This window comes from Trichoderma ghanense (assembly GCF_004382785.1).
Source record: "Trichoderma ghanense strain CCMA-1212 chromosome Unknown scaffold_15, whole genome shotgun sequence".
Classification (NCBI taxonomy): Eukaryota; Fungi; Ascomycota; class Sordariomycetes; order Hypocreales; family Hypocreaceae; genus Trichoderma; species Trichoderma ghanense.
The window spans coordinates 259,865-277,838 of record NW_027395678.1 but is presented as its reverse complement, the minus strand read 5'-3'; the positions used below and the strand labels follow the sequence as shown (position 1 = coordinate 277,838).

The following is a 17,974-nucleotide window of genomic DNA, read 5'->3' as shown; positions in this document are numbered from 1 at the left end:
ATGGCTCTTGTGGTGTGTGTGATGCGTCTCTGTATGCGTTAGTGGTAAAAACTTCGTTCAATCGTCTCTCTGCCCAGCACGATTCCCGACCCAATGACCTTTCTTTGTCCCCCGCTTCCTCATTTAAATAGAATTGAGTCATGGCAGCGTTCATGGCACAGACGTAGGAATCTTGACCAGCCCGCGCTTGCGGTCATCAAACGGCGCTCCGTACCTCCAGCCAGTGCCCTTTCTCGACCGGCCGTTGTATCCCACATCATCCGCGTTGATCTCCTTGAACCGGAACTCGTAGCGGTCCGTCTTGACCCTCGTCGTCGCCTCCTCCTCCCTCCGCTGCTCGCCCGCGATGCGCCGCGCCACTCTGTCCTCCTCGTTCTGCGTCGCCTCCTTGAACTTGGCCAGGCTTTCTTGCCGGCTCTTGCCGTCGAGAATCTCCCGCTCCATCTTGATGAGCTCGGGCTGCGGTGATCGCGCGTCAACGGACAGCATGGTGTCGTGGAAGGCCTTGGCGGCGTCTTCTCGGGTGAAGTGCCGCGACTCCGACACCGGCACGAAGAGTTGCTGCATCGTCAGCTTGTGGACGTGGATCTCGTTGACCGGCTCGTGCGGCAGGTTCTTCTCGCCCTCGCGGTAAGACGTCTTGGGCAGCATGTTCATGACGGCCTTGGCGTAGGGGATTGCCAGCTTTTTGCCCTGTTTTCCGTTGAAGTGGTTAGCACAACTGCGTGTCCATCGGAGTGTCGCTGGCTGGAAGCGGCTAGTAGAAAGCAAAAGAAGAGTAGAGATCCGTGTGCCATCAGAGGATATGAATCGTTTTTAACCATTGGATGTAAGTCTTCAAGACTAATCGAATTTTTGAAATTTGTCTCATCACGCAAAAGGCACACAGAATCTCCGTCTCCCGCTCGAGACAATACTTTTGGAGAGAAGGGTATGGAAACAGGAAATCGGAACAGGGAATTGGAAACAAAGCTCACCTCTCTCTGCCACTGCTTCTCCACCTCCTTCAGCCTCACCACAGCCGCCACCCTCCTCACATCGACGCCCATCTCCGCCGACACCGCCTTGAGCGACTCGCCCCTCTTCATCACCTTATCCCATATCAGCTCCCTCGTGTGCTCGTCCAGCACAGGCTGACTCCGGAACAGCGGGTTGAGGGGGAACGGCTGGTCCTGCAGTGGCCCCAGGTACTTTGGCCCTCGCGGCTCGGCGAACTCTGAGCCCTCCCTGCCATTGAGCCACTGGAACATCTGCTGCCGAGCCCGGCTCATCTTCTGGCGACACGGCGTCGAGCTGAAGGCCCGCGCGAACGGTACCGACTGTGATCTGCAGGAGTGCGCAAGACACGCATCGACCACGGGGGCCAGCGGCGAAGACGTCGCTGATAATCTGGGCGCCATGGCGGCTGCTTCTTCTTTCTCCTCTCGCTCTTTTTTTTCTCCCGCTCTTCTTCTTCTTCACCTCTCCCTTTGCCGTCTCTTTCCTTCTGTTCCGACCAACGGCAATGAAGCACCCCAGATTCTCGCTACTCAGAATGAGCTGGCTCCGATTAATCGCTCAGAGGTCGCCGAGGCGGGTTTTGTCGTAATTGTGTTGTGAGCAGAAGCTGGGACTGAAACGGGAAAATATTGAAAAAGCGAGCTTGTCCACAAATTTTCGGCTCCGGTGCCTCGTTCTTCCACTTCCGATTCGCCCAAGAAGAATGGGGTCAACTTCATGCATCGATGCAAGGGCAAAGATAGAAACACCATTACCTAAGCACTAGTCCTCATCAGCCGCAGCTCAAAATAGCTTCCCAATAGCTCTTCCAACGGGCTGTTCCTGGCACGGCGCTGGAACAAATGACGGCGTCCCGAGATGAGCAGAAAGGAAGAGGAGGGGAAACCAGGAGGAGGGAACGCATGTGACTCGTGCAAATGGCCAGCTGCATCGTGTCCGCGTCAACCTAGTGGCCGTGGCTGCAGCTGGGGTCCTTTCCTTGGTCCTTTCCTTGGTCCTCCTCAGCGACTCATCCCGACTTGCGAGACCGCAAACGCCTGCATGGACCCAACATGTCACCACAATCAGGGGACAGGAAACTACCAAGGTAGGAGATAGGGTCTGGGAGACAGATATCCCACATTTATTAAACCCGCCGCCACTCGACTGAACCGGCGCCAAGAAGGAAGCGTACCTATATATGTATATATATGTAGTACTCAGCGTGCTCGCCGCCAGACCTTGATGCGATGTACAGCACTTTTGCCGGGCCAGAATAACAAAGGAAAAGATGAAGTGAAAAGAGAGAAAAATCATTATCCGTCCCAAGAAACAAGCAAAGCTCGAACAGGGTCGGCAAATCAGCCAGCGCTAGATCCATCCGCCCTCGTGAACACACTTCTCTTCTTCTTTTTTCCATGTATTTATATTCTCCTCCCCTCCCTCTTGATGTTGCGGGTTGCCCCTCGCCCAGTATGAACAGCCGTTTTTTGAAAGAGAAAGAAGAATAGTTCCTGGACTCCGGTAAAAGACTATCCGATTTTGATTTTTTTTTTTTTTTTTTGATTTTATTTTGGTTCACGACGGCGACACTACCGAGCGGTTCTTTTTCGCCTTGTTTTTGTAAGCCTGCTGTTGCGCCCTCTTAGTGGCAGCTTGGATCGCTTCGGCCTTGGCTGAGTAGTCCTTCCACTTGCGCCAACCGTCAAAGTCGATGAGTGCCTGCATACACCCCCATTCCATCACCTTGCGCTCGAGCCAAACAAAGTTGACAGGCTTTGCGAGGGGGGAGAAAGAAGAAAGTCAGCGGCTCTGTGTGTGTCTAGAGGATGTTGAGATGTAATGCTTTATTCACATACCTTGGTCAGGAAATCGTTGCAGCCCGAGGCCAGAGCTTCGTGACGATCACTCTGCAGCGAGCTAGCCGTGAGAGCAACGATAATAACGGGACTCTTGAACTTAGCAATGTTCTCCAGTCGGTCCTGCTCGGTAAGCTCTTCTTCGGCGGGTGCGGTCTCCGGGATGCTGCCCGGCGCCGCAGAAAAGACGCCAATGTTATTGAGTCTTTCCAGCCGGCGGATCTCTCTCGTGGCCTCCAGGCCGTTCATACCAGGCAGCTGAATATCCATGAGGACCAAGTGGAAGCCGCCGCTTCTCCACTTCTTGACAGCCTCGCTGCCGTTCATGGCCGTCTGCCACCGGACCTTGAGCCTCTTGACGAAGGCCTCCAGCAGCTTCAGGTTAATCGGGTTATCTTCGACAATGAGGACGCTAATTGGGGGCACCGTAGCAGTCAGAACGGACGGCGATGGGTTGTGGTGGTATTCTTGCTGCTGGCCCCTCTTGCTCTTCTTTGGCCGCGAGCTGGGCAGACGAGGAGACGCCAGCCGCTGAGGCGGGGGAGTGCCCATGTGAGCCGATGTCATTTCATGTCCCGGAGACTTGGGCATCGAGTTCGGATGAGGCACGATGTGCTCTGACGAGCTCGAGTGGGTTCGCGAATGCGAGTGCCGCGAGCGATAATGCTGCGCGCCATGAATGTTGGAAGCAACAGCTGAGGACGCCGAATTGGGCATGACGGCACCGCTGCTACCGACGACTCCCCCATTGTGGTAATGTGGCGAAGGGGTATGGGTTCTTCCGGTTCGCGCGTAGTCCTGGCGGTCGTGACGCTGGTCGCGGTCCCGGTGCGGGCGAGGCCTGGCGCTCCCGGGGGACGGAATGGCGGGCAGGTGGCCAGAGTTTATGACTGTCATGGAATGGGGAACGGACCCGTTGGGCGCCGCGGGAACTGCCATGGCGAGGCGAGGCGAGGACGCGTTACCGGGGACGAGCTGGAAATAGCCCTCGCCGTTTTCGGATGGGCGGCCGTCGTCGACGTAGTAGCCGGCCGACGCAGAGCCGGGATGGGGCAGTGGCGCCCGCGGAGAAGGTCGGGGGGTCGTCGAAACTCTGGGAATGTCGATGACGAGGGCCTCCTTGACGGTCTGGCCACCTGGGTAGTACTCGTCGATGGTGTTTCCCATGTGCTCCTCGGGGCCCAGGACGCGACTGCGTTGACTGTATTCGGGTCCCTCGCGGGCCTGGATGCGGAGACTGAGATCGGGCGAGTCGAACGTCTTGCCCAGCGTGTTGCCGTACTTGCGCAGGATCATATCGCGTACATCGTCGACGAGGTCATTGAGGTTGATGGTGACTCGGGTGGGGGAGGCCTTGGGTCTTGTGACCCAGATCTTGCGCGTTGACTCGACCATGCTGCCGGCATCCAAGTAGGCGAGGTCGGCGATCGATGGCGAATATTCCAAGTCGGCGCCGTAGCGGGGGAGAGCGGACTGTGCGGCGAAGGACGAGGAGGGATGATGAGGAGCAGCGGCAGCGCCTTCGGAAGAGGTGTCGAGGATCGGGACGTGGGTCCCGGTAGCGTGAGATGAGGCAGTCGCGATGCGTATGTCGCGGCTACTGTTTTTCGCGGGCAAAGGTTTATCGGCCGTTTCGTCAAAGGTGACGGTATGGTTTGGATCGCGGCTTGCTCGGCGAGGCGGCGCAGAAGGGCGCGTGGAGACGAGGGAGGTGGCGGCAACAGGGTTTTCGGCAGAGATGGACGAGGCACGAGGTGGCACGGAAGTCGGCAGCGGCTTGGTGGGCAGCTGTCCCGCCTCGGCTTCTGCAGGAGTGATTGCTGGAGAAGCAGGAAGTGCAGACGATGCGGCAGTCAGGCTCAGTGGGCCATGGCCGGCGCCGGGCGTGGGCGGAGCGTCGATGCCGCGGCCGGCGGTGGCGACGACGTGCTCAGCAGGTGCCGGCGAGGCGGAGGGGACCTGCTGTTGGTGCTCGTGGTGCTGGAGCGGATGCTGCAGCTGCGGGTGCGGGTGCAAGTGTGGGTGCGGCTGAGACTGCGATTGCTGGTACGACGAGCGCGGCTGCGGCTGCGGCTGCGGCTTTGACTCTGAGGGCGACTGCGACTCGTCCTCGTCGATGCTGTCGAGGCTCGGCAGGCTCGAGATGCTAGGCAGGATGCTAGGGCCGGGCGTCGGGGGAGCGAGAGGTGGAAAAGTCAGCAGCGATGGCGTTGGCAAAGGAGGAGATGGAAGCGAAAACGGTGGCGCTGGCTGGCGTGGGCGTTTCTGCACCTGTCTCTGCTGCTGTCTTTGGTTCTGCTGCAGATCGCCGCCAGGAATGGGGCCAGCAGCAGCAGCCGCAACGGCGCCTCCTCCTGTGCTCGTGCTCGTGCCCGCTGTATTACTTGTACCAGTACCGCCTGCAGCGGCGGCAGCGCCAGTAATACGAGCACCGGGGTTGGCACTAGCAGCGTCGGTGCCAACAATAGCTCCCTGGTCGTTGGGAATAGCCGACCGGCTTGGTTCATCGAGCTGGCTCTGGCCCGGCTCCCTCTCGAGCCTCGCGTCTTGACACATTGGGCTTCGGGGCGGGCTCTGGCCCTGAACGCGGGCCCCTGGCGTGGTCGGGCGCTGTGGTTGTCGCTGGTCTAGCGCTTGCGATGCCTGTACGAGTGCCTGGAGCTCCCCTGGCAGGGTGCCGGAGTCGGCAGCATCGGAGCTGGTAGAGCCAGCAGCAGCCTTCCCGCCTGCTTCTGCTTCCGGGCTGATGTCGACGTCGTCGTGCTGGCCTTGGTGTTGCTCGCCGTCCTCGACGTCGCCGTCGCCTTCGTCTTTGGGCTCGCGGCCCTCGTCAACCCCCTGGGCTTCATCCGGCGGCTGCCGTGCGGCGTTTGGTTCTGCTGGCGCCACTGGTGCTGGAGACGTTGGCGATACAGGAGAGACTGGCGAGAGGTGATTGGAAACCACGCTGTCGGGGAGGCTGCTTCGCTTGTCGGCGTCGGCACCCTGCTTGGACCTCTGCCACATTTTCCAATGCTGCCTCGTGCTGCGCTGTTCAGCATCGTTGCCCGTCAAGGCAGATTCACCGGCGTCACTGTGTTCGTCGCCGCCGGCGCTGCCGCAGCCTCCTATTCCTACTTCTCCGCCCCCCGTCATCAGCTCCAGAGACGGCGTCGGCGTCTGGGTTGAGGGCTCACGTGGGAATGGAAACGAGGGTCTTCTCAGGCTGGGGCCGTTGCCGGGCGTCACTGGGGGCGATGAAGAATCAGGGCCATCCAGTGTCGACGCCGAAGACTCACGCCGTCGCCGCCTAAACAGCGTGTTCTTGAGCTTGTTGGCAATATCCGGCGCCATCCTCCTTGAGCCTCGTTTGCTGCCCGGGAGCAGAAGCGGAAGCGGCAGCAGGAGCAGGCGCAGACAAGATGAGGGCCATGCAAGAGACCAGGGGGGCCACTCGAGAGAGGCAAAGAGGCTGCGAGGGGCGGAGATTAGAGAGTCGGGATCTGACGAGTCCTAGAGATTATCCGAGAAACAGAGAGGGCAAGGGACCAGGAGAGGAGCCGAGAGAAGACGACGAGAAAAAAAAATACAGGAAGCGAGAAGCGTTAAGACAGATGAGCGGTTGCTGGGCAGGGAGGGAATAAAAAAAAACAGCTGGGGAGAAAGAAGGAATGACACGGAGTGAGATGCAGGTCAATAGATGGGAAAAGAAGGGAAAAGAGAACAATAGGAACAAGAGGCCCTGAAGTCGAGGCAATGCGAGAGAACGAGTGTCGAGTGTCGATAGCCGAAAGTCGATAGTTGAGAGAGCTGAGAGAGTTGAGAAAGAGGAGAGAGAGGAGGGAGAGGAGAGGAGAGGAGAGGAGAGAGGAGAGAGTTGGTTGCAGAAGGCGGATGGCAGATCGGAGATGGCAGTCGGGGCGAGTCGAGGAGAGGTACTGTAATCGGCCAGACGAGGAGCTGGAAGACAAAAAGCCGCCAACCCTTAGGGCATCACGACCGCGCATGCACCTCGCATGATCAGTCGTATCCTGGGCGCTTGGACTCGTTGCTCCTGCTCTCGCGTGGTCGTTTGGGCTCGAGGAGGGGAGGCGAGGCGACAAAGTGAATCAGTGCAGCAAGTTATTATTATGTATGCGAGTGATGGCTCCAGTCAGCAAGAACGGCTGCTGGGACGGGTACGGTGCGGTACGGCAGTAGGTAGGTACTTAAGTTGATGGCAAGCAGTACAGTACCTGGACCTCAGTGGTATGTGGTTTGTGGTTTGTGGTGGTGGATGCACTTGGTGCAGTGGTTGAGCTGTTCTGCAGTGGGTGCTTGTGCTGGCCGTCGAACCAGGAGCCGTGCCTCGCTCGCCTCGCCTTGCCTCGCCTTACCTTGCCTTGCCTTGCCTTGCTTTCCCTGCCAGACGACGAGCCAAACGGAACAAAGCCAAACGAGCTGCAGCCAATGGATCCGAGGACAGACAGCCTGGGACAGGCCGGTGCAGGCACAGGTACCGGTACAAGCCCTGGACGGAGGACGGGGGGGACAGGGATGGATGGCTGCCGACAGGGGTCGCCGTGGATGCTCATGGGTGGGTGAATACTACAGTGCTTGTTCCCGGCCAGCAGTGAGGCAGAGCGTCGTGGACAACTGGAAGAGAGCGATGAGGCATTCACTCAGTAGGTAGGTACCAGACGTTGATGGATTTGATTGATCAAGTCCCTGCTTGAGTGCATCAACATGTGCGACGCATGTCCTCGAGGTCTGTTCTGTATGGACGGACCGCCGTCGACCGGGCAATCAAGACCACGCGAATGGGCAGACTTGGCCTTGATCCTGATCCTTGTAGGGGAGTGGGAGCGCTATCCCATCCATGCCTTGACTCGCATCGCCTAGCATGGAGCGACCCTTTTTTTTCCTCGATCCCCCCAAGCTCAAGCTTCTCCTCTCCTCACCCCCATGTCCCCGTAGTCCGAGCCCAAAGTCCAGGTCCAAGTCCACGTCCAAGTTCTGGGCCAAGTTCGCAAGATGAGCTAGCTAGCCCAGCATTGTGTGCTCCGCAGTGGCTGGCTCCGTTATTAATGCTTCAAACTTGGTGCATGTGCTTGCCCGTACGTTCAAGAGCTCCCTACAATTACGAGGTAGGTACTTGTACAGCCCAGGCAAGCAACTTGAAACTCAGATGCCTTTGGTAGGTCCTATTCCTGTAGCAGTACTGCTACATTCGAGGTGATCGAGACAACATCCCGGTGGTCCATGCCAAACCAGCCCAGGTGGCTGTTGCCGCTGTCACGTTCGCCCGCCTTCGTCCTCGTTGTGTGATGGTAGCTCAGGTGGCTGCTCCTCTGTTGACAGCCGCTGAAGCTACAGCACCCGCTACAGGGGGGGGGGGGGACGCAGAGCGAAGGGGAGGACAGATGGGAAAGGTAATGCGGAAGGGCAGCCCAAGCCAGGGTACCAGGGAGGATGCGTGCGGGCCCAGCCATTTGGGGCTGCCGGAGCGAAGGACCATGGACGGGCACAGGGCCTGTGATAGGCTGCCTAAGCGGATGCGCCGGGGGCAAATCATCCGCCTGCAAGCCAAAGGCAATCGACGAGGGCAATCAACCGCGGCAAGCCTCAAGCCAGCACCGGGCATCAACCACGCCATCCGTGGATATGGAGGGCAATGCTTCCATCGAACGGTGGCGCTGCACTGCTGGCTTTGGCGGGAGGCGTTGCGTTTGTTTGTCGCGGCAGAGTCAAAACAACCCATGCTCTATCAAACACCTGGTTTCGCGCATGAAACGTGGAATCTCGATTCGAGCGTCCTGTCGATGCCGATGTCTTGTTTTTTGTTGCTTTTCCCCTCCCTTGTGCTCATGGGCCCATGCCACGGGACGCGGCCCATGGCCGATGGAGCCGCTGGCGTAGGGAGTCTCATTTTCGAAAGCTTCCATCTTTATGCACCAACGCACAACAAAAAAGCATCGATCGAGATGCCCGTCTCCATCTGAGCCCTTGGTGGAACAGCCATGCGCGCGTGTGTGTTCTCCGCAGAAAGACCTGGAGGGGGGCCAAATAGCATGGACACAAGATAAGATGAATGCAACATCAAAGCAAAGAAGGGTATCAGGAGAGATGGGTAGAGAAGGAGGGTATTCGCTGCGCTTGGGCCGGTGCTGGCATTGTGTCCGTCCGGTCTGTACAAACATGAAGTAATACCACCACGGCCACCGCACGAAGTATTCGTATGTACGTATACCAGCCAACATGTGCATCTGGTGCTGTATGGTACACAACAAGTAGTCTAGGGGTGCGCCGCCTTGCTGTATGTGCCGCTTCGTGATGGCCGCCGTTCCGCCTAGCCTTGTCGACCCTGTGGTTGCAACGCCAGCCAACCCGCCCCGTCCAAGTCCTGCTCTGGTGCATGAAGCGAGCAAGCACGAGGCTCAACGTGGAAGTGCCAGGCATGCACAGCAGTCAGCTATCGCCCAGTGATCAGCTCCAGGAGGGGTGAGGGCATGCAAACGGATTGCCGCTCTGCGATGCCACTGGTAGCGATACTCCACGCTCTGCGCAAATCGCAGCAGCAGAGGATTGTGTCTCGCAGTGACTGGGCATTGGACAGCAGACCCCCTCACACGTCAAATGGCTGTGCGTGTCCCAACGGCCTGGCTCGAGCTGGGCGGGTGTTGGTGCGCGCATGGGCTACTGCTGCAATCATCGTACGAGGACACTGGCCTTGCGAACAGTCTACGCTGGCTTGTCCTGCTGCCAGTGACCAGCTCACTCAATGAGCCTTGCATCGCATCAGACATGGCCCTCGTAGACTGTTCGCAAGGCCGGCCTTTGCTTCGTCGCGTGCGTACGAAGATAACAGGGGAGAGGGGAGCATGGCAAACGGCAACCTAGGTAGGTAGAGAGGAAAACCCGCCTTGCCGCAGACATGTCAAACCAATGAGTTGACAGGTATGGATGGGACAATGTGATGCATCACAAAATAGGAAGCAGTCACCCAGTCTCCAACCACGCCCACGCCCACGCCCACTGCGGCCTCTGAAGATTCCCGCCAGGTCTGCTGCGCTTGTACCGGTACGGCGTCGAGGCTCCATGAGTCGCCACCAACTTGGAGAGTGAAGGGGGCCATCCCATACGACGTACCCAGATGCTCGCTTATTAGGTCCACGATCACCATGTTGACGATGCTGTCCAGCAGCATTCGCAGCTTCTCCGTGTGCCATTTCTCCCATCTTTCTTTTCCTCCTCTTCAAGTCTCCCCTTGGTTCCATGTCTGTTCCATGCCCTCTCCCTGGCCTTTCTGAAAGAGCCCCTATAACTACCCTACAGCCGACAAGAGGACTTCGACAAAGAGTACAGCCAAGAAGAGTCGGCGCCCACCTCGACCACGAGGAGGGGGGCGATGATCTTGTCAAGTCGGAATAGAGTGTGTCTAGGCTAGGGGCCAGCCAGGTAGTCTTCTCCACAGCAGCTCCTCCGTGGGACTGGCCGAATAGAGCAACCTGAACGCTTCTCTGGTGGATGCTGCGAGTGCACGCTGCGGACGCTACGAGCACTTGATGCAATCGAGTGAATGCCCCCTCTCTTGCGTCCCCGGCCTGGAATCGAGCTGCAACCTGCATCCAGCCGGCGAGAGATTCGGCACCTCAGCACTCATGGGTAGGTACCTGACAGTGTCGAGTAAGGCATCTCACACTTTCTGCCCCTCCGGAATGGCACCCAGATCCTGCACAAGTCGAGGCGCTCCAGGGATCTGTCGGCACTGTATTGTACATACATACAGCAGGCAGCTGCCCATCTTCCGTAGATGCACTTCGAACGTGATCGAGAAAAGCGGGACCAGCGCAATAATTCCGTGGCTCCCCTCCCTACTCGAGCTCTTGCTGTACAATAGTGCTGCTTCGTACCTGCATGGCAAGTGCCAGCTCACAAGCTCCCGAACCTATCCGCATGCTGTCTCGCCGTCCTCTGCGTTGTCTCGTCAACATCCAGCGAATCTGATCTCGACAGGTCTGCGAGCCTCACTGTCTCACCCGCGCGCGCATCACTAGGCTGTGGCTCAGGGAGAGTCGATATCCCGCAGAGCGTGCCGCAGCCAGCCAGCCAGCATCAGTGGCATCATCAGCATCATCCTCGTGCTCTCCACTGCTGTGGTATCCTCACTCCTCCTCCTCCGTGGGGACTGTCGCGGCAGAATCACAGCAGTCTCTCCTTTCAGCAGCGGCAGAGTCATCCACCATGCTGGCGTCGGTGTCGTCGCCCTCCCCCGAGCTGCCGGCGGAAGGCACTCCCGATGACAGGGATCCTCATGACGCCCAGGACAGGCCCTTTCCCCGACGCCTCAGGACGCCCGCTAAGCTCGTTCGCCTCGGGGTGCGGAACCGCCGTCACGAATACCTCGTCAAGACGCCGTCGTATTTTGACAATCTGGATCATGAACTTGCTGGTATGATATCTCATCTCCTATTCCTCGTCGCTCCTCCCCGTTGACGACTCCCGGGTCACGTCGACAATCCCGTCGCACCCGCGAGCGAGCGAGTGAGAGAGAGCAACGCCAGGCAGTCTCCCCTCCCAGACTTGACTTGATCACAAAGCCAACTATCCTGCGGTATGATGTAGATCCTGTTTTGTATGAGCGCCTCGTCAAGAAATTCCAAACTCCAGCCGAGCGCGAGGCAGATGGAAAGGCCAAGGGCTATGGTCGCACTCTGGAAGCAGACCTCGTCAGAGGCGAGACCAAGCTCGCCAACGTCCATCAGTCAGCTGAGCAGCCCAATGTTCAAAGCAGCAGCCTAGATCCGGACAATCCGAAAGCGGTGGGCGACGGGGGCGCGGGTACCAATGCCTGGGATGCCGAGGCAGAAAACAAAGAGCATGGCATGCAACTGTGGCATGCCTACCTTGAGGCCCGCTTCGTGGAGGGGATGGATGAAGAATTCGACTACGGCCAAGTCGACGATAACTATCAGTACGATACCATGGCCATCCAGGACGCCGAAGATGCCTGGTTCGATAACGAAGAGCCAAGCTGGGCGGAAGATCCCTCGCAGTCTCCTGTCAGGCGAGGAGAGACGGGCATACAAGACTTTTGAGTTGCGACTTTTTTTTTCCGTTTTTATAGGCTGCTTTGGCTGAGAGCTGGGTAAGAAAAGAAGCCCTTTGAGTTGTCGGGAACAATATTGCAAGGTCCGAAATTGCAGAGCAGGACACTCCGGCAAGCATCTCGCCGAATGCTGTCCTTTATTGAGTACCCTTTGTGTCGTGCAAAGGCCATGTCGCATCGTAGTTGTCAAAGAGTCCCACGCCGTAATGGTCTGTCCCTAATAGTCCGTCCGTAAAAGTCTGCCCGTTAAAGTCTGTCCGTCAATCTTCGCTCAAGGCCGTGCCAGTGGAGTTCTGTATCCGTAAAGTCCTGCGTCTGCCAAGTGGTCGAAAAGAAATCGTGATTCTTCATCCATACCCCCCACGAAACGGGCCTCGGGGTAGTCATGCCACAGTTGCATACCATGATCTCTGTGTTCCGTCTCCGAGATTCAGGCACCAGTGTCCTCCTGCTCCCCCTATAGCCCTTCACTCCTCCGATACATATTCGGTATCCCACGCGGTTGGCATATCCACCTCCTCGAGTCTAGCCACAGCCACAGCTTGCCATCCAAATCTCGTGTACGTACGTTGTCGACAGCACGGGAGGCACTTCATAAGGCATGACGTAGACGCCATGCAGAGAAAGCCGAATAATCCGTGGTCGAAATACTACCGGGAGCTCTGTCCGACCTGCCTGATTGAGGCAGGAGATATATAGTTTTCTCCACACAGCATCCGGCAACAACCTGTGCTTCAGTCTCTGCCGCAGTCACACAAGACTATCACTGGCAGCTAGAGACTGTGGCGACAATGCAAAGCTGTGATAGGAATCAGAGCTGCCGCAGAGCTTGTATCTTTGTTCAACCCTCGTGGGGCTCACGAGTCGACCAACCCCGGAGATTCGTGCGAATACAAGTATATCACGGGACGGCTGGTGATATTTGATGCTGGCCGCAGCATGCCGGTGGAGTAGATGTCGGTAGGCTGTCCACTACAGAAGTTCGAAAGGTCGTTAGTGCATGCCATGTGCGTCTGAGATGGGTCAGAGAAAAACCTACAGCACAACCCAGAAGTGGCATGTGAAAAGTCGTCACCATCCATGTGAAAATATAACCGCCCGCTGGCCTGTCCTTGTTCCCTTTCCTAAAGGCGCATCGAAGTGTCCTTTTCCCCTAAACCAACCAGACACCTCAGTGCGCTTACAATCTCATAATCAGCCGTGTGCCTGATTCCTCGTCTTGTGTTGGCGCATTGTCAGCTCGTCGGCCCGCAGGAACTTCCCCATAGGCAGGCTTGAAAACAGAAACCCCTCCGGTCGGTCATTGCCATCTCAGACGTTCTCCCGGTGCTATTGGACATAATGATACTCCGTATCCGTCGGTGATTATGACTTTAGCCGGCACTGTTTCCTGTTGTAAGAGAGAGGCAAGTGGAATCAATGCTCCAACTCTGAGTGATGCTCGATTGCGGGGCCTAGAAGGTAACCCGGAGTCCGATTCTGCGGTCAACCTCATCGCAATGCCATGTTTCTTGACAAGTTGGTGACAGGGGCTGTAGACAGTCTGCCGTCAGCACGTATTGCTCGTCTATCCGACGGGATTATCAGCCTGCGTCTTCCGGCCTTGGGATGACTATAAATATGGTGCGGCGCCGAGGGATAGTGAGGACGGAGAATCATATCGTCTTGGGAAAGAGACTCCAGTACCAGGTGTAATCGGTAAAAGTCCTTTGTCGACATGCGCGATTCCCTCCAGCTGGCCTGCACTCTCTTGCGCTCAGGGGTTTCCGTGGCCGCACAGTCGCCAGTTGTGAACCTCGGATATGCCACATATCAAGGCTCGTCAGCTGGTGGAGTCAATAGATTCCTGGGTATGCGATATGCTGCAGCACCGACAGGAGATCTGAGATGGAAAGCCCCAGCGCCCCCTCCTACAGTGTCTGGAGTCCAGGCGGCCACTCAAGTGTGTTTCTCATTCCCTCATCGTGAATCTTCTCATCATGGCTGATGCTTTCATGCATAGTTTGGTCCCGTCTGCATGGCCGTAAATGCCGGGCCATCGCCGCAGGGACAGAGCGAGGACTGCCTCTTCGTCAATGTATGGGCTCCTTCTGGTGCTGGTACCGACTCCAAGCTGCCCGTCTGGGTATTCATCCAAGGTGGTGGTTTCGAAAGCCTGGCTTCCGCAGGGACAGATGGCAGTGGAGCGGTGGCCAACTCGGGAAACAACATAGTCTTGGTAACGCTGAACTACCGAGTGGGAATCTTTGGTTTTCTGGCCAGTTCTCAGATCCAGGCCAACGGAGTAGCAAACGCCGGCCTCTATGACCAGCAAGCCGCCCTGCTGTGGGTGCAGCAACACATTGCTCAGTTTGGTGGTGATCCGGCCCATGTTGTCATCCATGGACAGAGCGCTGGTGCAGAGGCGGCATCGCTGCAGCTTGCTTCATTCGGAGGCAAAAACCAAGGTCTTTTTGTAGGAGCCATGTTCGAATCTCTTCCTGCAATCACCCAGCCCAAGGTATATGAGATCCAGTTCCAGTATGATGCTCTGGTGGGCAATGCCGGATGCAGCTCCAGCTCTGATTCTCTGTCTTGCCTTCGAAGCCTCAGCACCACGGCTCTGCAGCAGTTCAACGTGCCCATCGTCTATCCTGGGCGGCCGAATGCTCCGAACTACCCGTATGTCCCTTGCATTGACGGTGTGTTTCTTCAGACCACTGCGTATGCGGCATTCCAAACTGGAAAATTCATCAAGGTGCCCATGTTCTTTGGCAGCGTCACGGATGAGGGAACAACCTTGGGCGCCCCCAACGCGTCATCACCTGACGAGGTCGAGACTTTCTTCCAGAACAACTACCCCCGATTGACGAGCCAGAACACGTCTGCCATCATTCAGCAGTATCCCGAAAACATCGAGCCTCCGTTCAACGGGCATGCTGCTTGGTTCCCTGCTACTGAGCTTGCTTATGGAGATGTGCTCGTCACTTGTGTTGGGCTCAACCTTGGCAAGTATTTTGTGCAGGCCGGCGCAACCAATCTGGACCTATCGCTTCAATGTATTGACCCAGAGCAACATTGCAAATGGAGTCGGCGTTCCTCACGGATTCGATCTGGGTGCAGTCTTTGGCGGAGGTTTCGAGGATTCCGACCAAGCCAACGTGGCTCGTCTGCAAGGGAACTACATCTCCTTTGTCCGGTCGTTGAACCCGAATACCTTTGCATTCTCCGGTTCGACGTCGTGGCCGCAATGGAACGGGCAGGCCGGAGGGCAGAGGCTCGTAATCAACAACAACAACACAGTGGTTGAGGCTGTTCCGCAGGCTCAGATGAAACGATGTGCCTTCTGTGAGAGCTTGGCTGCCGAACTGGAGACCTAGTCGTCCAGAAGTCGCAATATTGCAACATTGAAGCCGTTTTGCAAAGTCGTACATGTCCGCGAGCTCGTGTATAGGGTTGGGGAGATTTCGATTGTGATGTGAGGCTCGGTCTGTTTCCTAACAAAATGTCAGAACATGCAAGTCTTGTGAGTGTCCCTCGAGTAGTGAGAAAGAGCATGCACGTACTTGGTGTGGGGACTCAGCCAAAGGAGTGAAGGCGGGTTGGCAGAGGCCGAGGCGTCCAGTAGGTTCAGACTTTGAAATGAATAGGGGCGTGTTCGCTCTGAATCCCCCTCTCCTCCTCTATCTTCCAGTCTGCCTCCTCTTCTTCTCTCTCTCTTCATCTTTTTCTTCTTTTTTTTTTTCTCTCTCTCTCTCTCTCTCTTTATTTTTTTCTTTTCTTTTTTTTCTCTTCTTTTCTTCTTTTGTCCTTTAATACTTTCTTCTCCCTTCTTTTTCTCCTCCCTTTTCCACTTGCTTGCGTCTCCCGAATTCCCAGACACCCTTGAACTACAGCTCATGTATCGCCTCATAAGATATTCTGTGAGCAGAAAAGAAAGGGAGGGTTGTACGGTGTGATGCGGTTTCCTTGGCCTCAAACTACACTGTTGCGCCCGGAAACCTGCTCGAAATTGAAGCACAGTAAAGACAAAGACGAAGCCTGAAGTTGCAGATGAACATGCGCCTACAAGAGCACATATGAGGCAGAAACATCCGGTATCTAGGTCATCCTCGGAGCCATGCAGACATCTGATGGAATGGTGGCAACGGTGTTGAGTGATGATATGAAGCAAAACGAGTGAGGAGGCGGATCATATGCAGAGATGAGCGCGGTCAGGGCCATCCGAGCTTCTATACGGATAGCCATAGTGGTTGATTTTGGAGAGTTGTGATGGTAGGGGCCGCGTCGAGATGGCTCAAGGCATTGGAGGAGTGAACAATCTGGATAAAGAGAGAAAATCAGCATTTGCCGCTTGCAGGCTTACGAGGGAGATAAATCGTACATCGGCCGATTCTGATAAACCATGAGCGGAAGAAGCGACTGTCACGATTCCGTTAAGGAGAAGACAGAAATGTTGCTATCATGGTGCCCGGCTGTGGCTGCGTTTGTTGGTGAAAGGGAGTCGAGCACGAAGATGAGGAGTTGGAAGAAAGAAAACAACAACCCCCCCCCCCCCCAAAGCACGGTTTGCGTGCCCCGCACTGCGCCTGCCGCTTTTTTTGAAGAATTGGCATATGTGACGTGTTTGTCGGCTGTTTTCACCTGGTGACCGCTTGATAGGGGAGCTTTGTAGGGCAGTTGCCCCCTATATGTCTCCGGTATGGGGCATAAGGCAAGTGGTGCATCAGACATTCACCAGGGGAAGGTGCAAGAATCTCCCCTGGGGCTGCCTACCTACCTAACAATCAGGAACGGTTGGTAGTACTTGCAGGAAACTGCTGTGCTGCAGAAGAGAGTGTCAATGAGGTTGATGGGTAACGATTCCGACTGCTGCAGTGTCTTGATGCCTTAGATATTACCGTGACAGCAGCACCTAGAGCTATCAGGACAATATGGTCCTTGAACTGCATTGTTGACGTCTGGGAGTCAGGACCAGTACCTTTGAGAAGCTGTCACATGCTGCGAATATACCGAGATATCCCAATGGAACAGAATGCATCAGTACAAAGCGTCTCCTCCATCTTCTTCCTTCTATAACCCCCATCGCCTCCTTTTCCAGCAGTCACATATACCCAGCAAACAGCGAGTCGTAGTTCAGAGTCCTGAAGCTACTCAATGAACTTGAGCTGATCAATATCCTCTTGGCCAGAAACCGTGATTCGACAACCTTTGATATTCCGGTCGGCAACGATGGCCTCATATGCACGAGAAAAGACAGACAACTGGATCACATCAATCTCGCCCTTCTCCTGGACAACCGAAGCATAGTCGATGCGATAGCCGAGCTATAATTCATTGAAGCGAACAGGCCTTGAGATCCTCGAGACAAGTCATGCTTGCTAAAGAGAAGACTGCACCATGCGAATTGATCAGATAGGGGGGATAACGCGGTAGGCTGCTGTGAGGAAAATTCAGCGTGAGCTATACCATAGTGGAACTGGGTGCTTGGTTACGAAAATTGCCCTCCAGTTGATGATCATGGCATTGCGCAAGGCTCAGGTTATGGTGAACACAATATCTCGATACCGCCAACTTGTCAATCTACCACGTCTATTTGTGAATTACAATGATAGCCCACAAGAAGTCGAGTTGACCAACTTTTAGAACTTACCCGCAGAGGGCTGGCAGTTTCCGGGCTTTAACCCTGCCAACCACTTTCTGAACGCTGTTTGAATCAGTTACCTGGGACTTTATCAAGGTAATATCCTTCTTTGTTTCTAATTGCTGAAAGAAACTTGAACAGCAGCGTTGTTCCGAACCATGGCCAACGCTCTATCTCCGCTTCGAAGGGCAGCAATGAAGATGGAGACTCCTATATTGCCAGACACCACCAGTACTATCTCCCTAGCGTTCGTTCAACCAAATGTGCGATGGGCGTACAATCGAAGCGAATGGTTTGCGAGCCATTGCTTGAACTTTGCTAGTCTCGAGCCGTGTCCAGACCTGCAGGAATCCTGGCCGCTCCTTCGCATGAGAAATCTCCCTGCATTGGGTCTGACAACATGGTGGAACGGCGTTCTTCGTTTACTGCCCCTGAGCGAGCAAATAA

The 17,974-nt window shown here is 56.1% G+C and overlaps 5 protein-coding genes across 5 annotated transcripts; 2 read left to right on the top strand and 3 right to left on the bottom strand.

Moving 5' to 3' along the window:
• Nucleotides 1-150: 150 nt before the first annotated feature.
• On the bottom strand, nt 151-1,429 carry CCMA1212_009160 (uncharacterized protein; the record flags this gene model as incomplete). Its single annotated transcript, XM_073706258.1, has 2 exons — nt 978-1,429; nt 151-693 (listed from the first exon to the last, which is right to left on the bottom strand). The coding sequence occupies exons 1-2, from the start codon at nt 1,398-1,400 to the stop codon at nt 151-153; spliced, it is 966 nt and encodes a 321-aa protein (XP_073555267.1). The 5' UTR covers nt 1,401-1,429.
• A 1,127-nt stretch (nt 1,430-2,556) lies between these two features.
• CCMA1212_009159 (Response regulator mcs4) lies at nt 2,557-6,170 on the bottom strand (the record flags this gene model as incomplete). The annotated part of the gene is made up of 2 exons (XM_073706257.1): nt 2,557-2,754; nt 2,838-6,170. 2 exons carry the CDS (start codon nt 6,168-6,170, stop codon nt 2,557-2,559), a joined length of 3,531 nt encoding a protein of 1,176 aa, XP_073555189.1.
• A 4,869-nt stretch (nt 6,171-11,039) lies between these two features.
• CCMA1212_009158 (uncharacterized protein) lies at nt 11,040-11,893 on the top strand (the record flags this gene model as incomplete). The annotated part of the gene is made up of 2 exons (XM_073706256.1): nt 11,040-11,247; nt 11,421-11,893. The coding sequence occupies 2 exons, from the start codon at nt 11,040-11,042 to the stop codon at nt 11,891-11,893; spliced, it is 681 nt and encodes a 226-aa protein (XP_073555190.1).
• Nucleotides 11,894-13,621: 1,728 nt separating this feature from the next.
• Nucleotides 13,622-15,263, top strand: CCMA1212_009157 (Lipase 2; the record flags this gene model as incomplete). The annotated part of the gene is made up of 3 exons (XM_073706255.1): nt 13,622-13,846; nt 13,907-14,942; nt 15,007-15,263. 3 exons carry the CDS (start codon nt 13,622-13,624, stop codon nt 15,261-15,263), a joined length of 1,518 nt encoding a protein of 505 aa, XP_073555191.1.
• Nucleotides 15,264-17,033: 1,770 nt separating this feature from the next.
• On the bottom strand, nt 17,034-17,929 carry CCMA1212_009156 (uncharacterized protein; the record flags this gene model as incomplete). The annotated part of the gene is given in 5 exon segments (XM_073706254.1): nt 17,034-17,210; nt 17,353-17,443; nt 17,537-17,649; nt 17,661-17,769; nt 17,925-17,929. 5 exon segments carry the CDS (start codon nt 17,927-17,929, stop codon nt 17,034-17,036), a joined length of 495 nt encoding a protein of 164 aa, XP_073555192.1.
• Nucleotides 17,930-17,974: the final 45 nt, after the last annotated feature.